Below are 2,774 nucleotides of genomic sequence, written 5' to 3'. Positions count from 1 at the left end.
TGGTCCTCCCTTCAAACGTTACCTCTCGGAAATTCCTTCCGCTCTCTAATCTAGACTGTTTTAATGTGAAAAGGCTTGGGGTTTCAGATTTAAAATTGTTAAACCTTGAATTAAAAGTGCTAAAAAGTTCATCAAAAGTGCATTTTATAAGTATTAACTAAAGTGCTGGAAACTAGTATTTAAAAAAGTGCTATTCCCTTGCTCAAAAAAAAAAAAAAAAAAAGTGCTAGATAAACTTTAAAAAATGTTTTCTTCCACTCTATACTAAAATTAAATAATGAGTTTCCTTCTTCTTTAAACATGGCAGCCGAAATTTTTAAAATTTGTTCTAAATTTTTTTTCTTTCAAGACTTCATAAAATTCTAACATTTATCGTTTTCAGATATCTTCCTCCGAAATTTGTCCTGAAAGAAAACATAACTCCATCGAAAATATCAGTAAAATTCCTTATTTTAAAATTTAATTTAACTAAGTAACTCATACTTAGCAATCAAAATAATTGCATGCGGATTAGGTGAACATTCTTTACTGAATGATAGGATGAGACATAAGCTAGGACCCATAAAGCAACTACACAACTGTGGGAATAATAAAAAATGATTTTTATTAATATTTCTATCGATTTTATTATTATTTATACTAGCGATCATATATATATATACGTGTATTATTTATAATTATTTTAAAAAATTTTATATTATATCTAACATGTTTGGAACATGCATGCTTCTTTCTTGCAGTTGGTAGCCATGAAATGGCCATTTATTAAACATTAGAAAATGAAGAAATTGACAATCGATCGAATAAAAATAGGAGCATAGTCCTATTTCTTACAACTTATAATCAAATAAAATAATTTTTTTAAAAAAAACTTATAATCATGTAAGTAATACATTCATTAACCATGACACCAAATTACAAATAGTTTCCTCCCTTCATGCCAATGTTCCCATCGATTGTAAAAGAAAATTCAAAACCTTATAATCAAGCACTCACCAGATCACACACACGAACTCAATACTTGGCAGATGGTATTGATTCCCAGTTAAAATTCCCCTCACTCTGTTGCATCAAAGCCATCTGCTGCAAATCCGGCGCCGTCTCCGACACGCTCCACACCTTCACTGATTTATCAAGACTCCCACTATAAACCACCCACTTCTTATCTCCGGTGCTGGTTGATTCCTTGTCCTCCTCCACGGCCAGGCACTTCACCGGCCCCGTGTGTCCTGTAAGCACGGACAGGCATGTGTGCACGGCCCCTTCCCTCCTCCATATGCATATAGTCTTATCAGCAGACCCGCTGAAAACCAAATTCCCAGCCGATGACAAGCAGAGAACAGCCAGTTTGTGCCCCTTCAGCACACCGCCGTGTGACAGCTGTTTCTCCACTTCCCAGAAATTCACCAGTCCATCTGACGACCCACAGTACACGATAGAACCTGTTCCGTTGACAGCCAGTGCTGTGACTGCGGATTCTTGGCTGAGAAGTGTCTGTGTTAATACATGCCTCACCACCTTACCATTTTGTTCCCTTTTCCAGACTTTAACGGTCCCGTCTGCTGAGCCAGTGTAGACGATCCCATTGATGCTCGACACAACGGAGTTGACAGCATCGTCGTGTGCCTTGACCGATTCGACGCATTTCGAATTCTGCACCCTCCACACCTTAAAAGTTCTGTCCCACGAAGCAGAATAGAGTAGCCCTGTTTCTTGATTCATGCTTAAGCAAGAAATGGCATCTGTATGCTTGATCCAAATCGCTGTCCTCTTGCGCTTTACCTCCACATAGTTTTTCGGCCTGATTGAGGCTTTGAAGATGTCAAAGAATGTAGGGAAGGTGCCGCAGCGTTTGTGCAAACTAGGATCTTTAGGATTGATCTTCCACACGCGAACCTTCCCATCTTGATGGCCAGTGAAAATCTTATCACCACATATGATAATGGCCTTAACAAGGCCGCTGTTGGATTTGAAAGCTGAGAATTCTTGCATATTTTTCCAAACTCGGATGTTCTTGCTGTCCGAGCCAGTGTAGAGGATGTCATTCTTGGCTGCTAGTGAATAGATGTGGCCCTCTTCTCGAACTAGTGAACAGATTAGACCGTTTTGAGGGATGTTTTGGGACGAGCTTTCAGAGAAGTTAGACCAAGGGGACTTAGCAAAGGGCGAGGTTTGGTTCCATGGAGACATCATCATTGGGGATCCCTCACAGCTGAGGCGGTTGGCATCATAGGCCGAGAAGTTGCTGTTTCGCATGGCGAAATCATCCACATCGTTAGAGGCGGCTGATGAGGATGAAATGTGGGAATGGTTGTTGTTGTTGTTTTCTTCCAACATTGTTAAGTTAGTTTGATCTTCTATCATATTCTTGATCATGCAGCAAGAGAAGAATTGAGAATCAAGGAGGAGGTGGCCTTTGGTTAGGGAAATTGATGAGAATGTGATGATTATGGCATGGAGATTGGGAGTGGAGGAGAGGATTTGTAGGGAGGGATTAAAGGCGGGAGACGAATGAGGAGAATTTATAGAATGGGAAATAAACTTACCTAATTGTTGGTGGTAAATCTTTTTTGTTTGAATAATAATTAATAATATCATTTAATATTCTTAGGTTGTCTGTATTTTTAACTTTAAAGTAAGCTCTAAAATTACCTTTGTCGTTAAATGTTAATTTGCATTTAAATTTTCAAAATTATTTTTATTATGTGCACCACTTTTATGGTTCTTGTTACATAAATGCATTAAATCCCACATTCATGTTTCATATGTTAATA

At 38.4% G+C, this 2,774-nt stretch overlaps 1 protein-coding gene across 1 annotated transcript; it reads right to left on the bottom strand.

Annotated features, from left to right (window-relative positions):
- Positions 1-780: 780 nt before the first annotated feature.
- On the bottom strand, positions 781-2,495 carry LOC142547224 (protein JINGUBANG-like). Its single transcript, XM_075655396.1, has one exon. The coding sequence runs from the start codon at positions 2,374-2,376 to the stop codon at positions 1,015-1,017; it is 1,362 nt and encodes a 453-aa protein (XP_075511511.1). The 5' UTR covers positions 2,377-2,495; the 3' UTR covers positions 781-1,014.
- Positions 2,496-2,774: the final 279 nt, after the last annotated feature.

The sequence above is a fragment of the Primulina tabacum genome, chromosome 5 (genome assembly GCF_025594145.1).
Source record: "Primulina tabacum isolate GXHZ01 chromosome 5, ASM2559414v2, whole genome shotgun sequence".
NCBI classification, from domain to species: Eukaryota; Viridiplantae; Streptophyta; class Magnoliopsida; order Lamiales; family Gesneriaceae; genus Primulina; species Primulina tabacum.
Note: the sequence above shows the minus strand (reverse complement) of the source record. Positions and strands in the feature narration are given on the sequence as shown.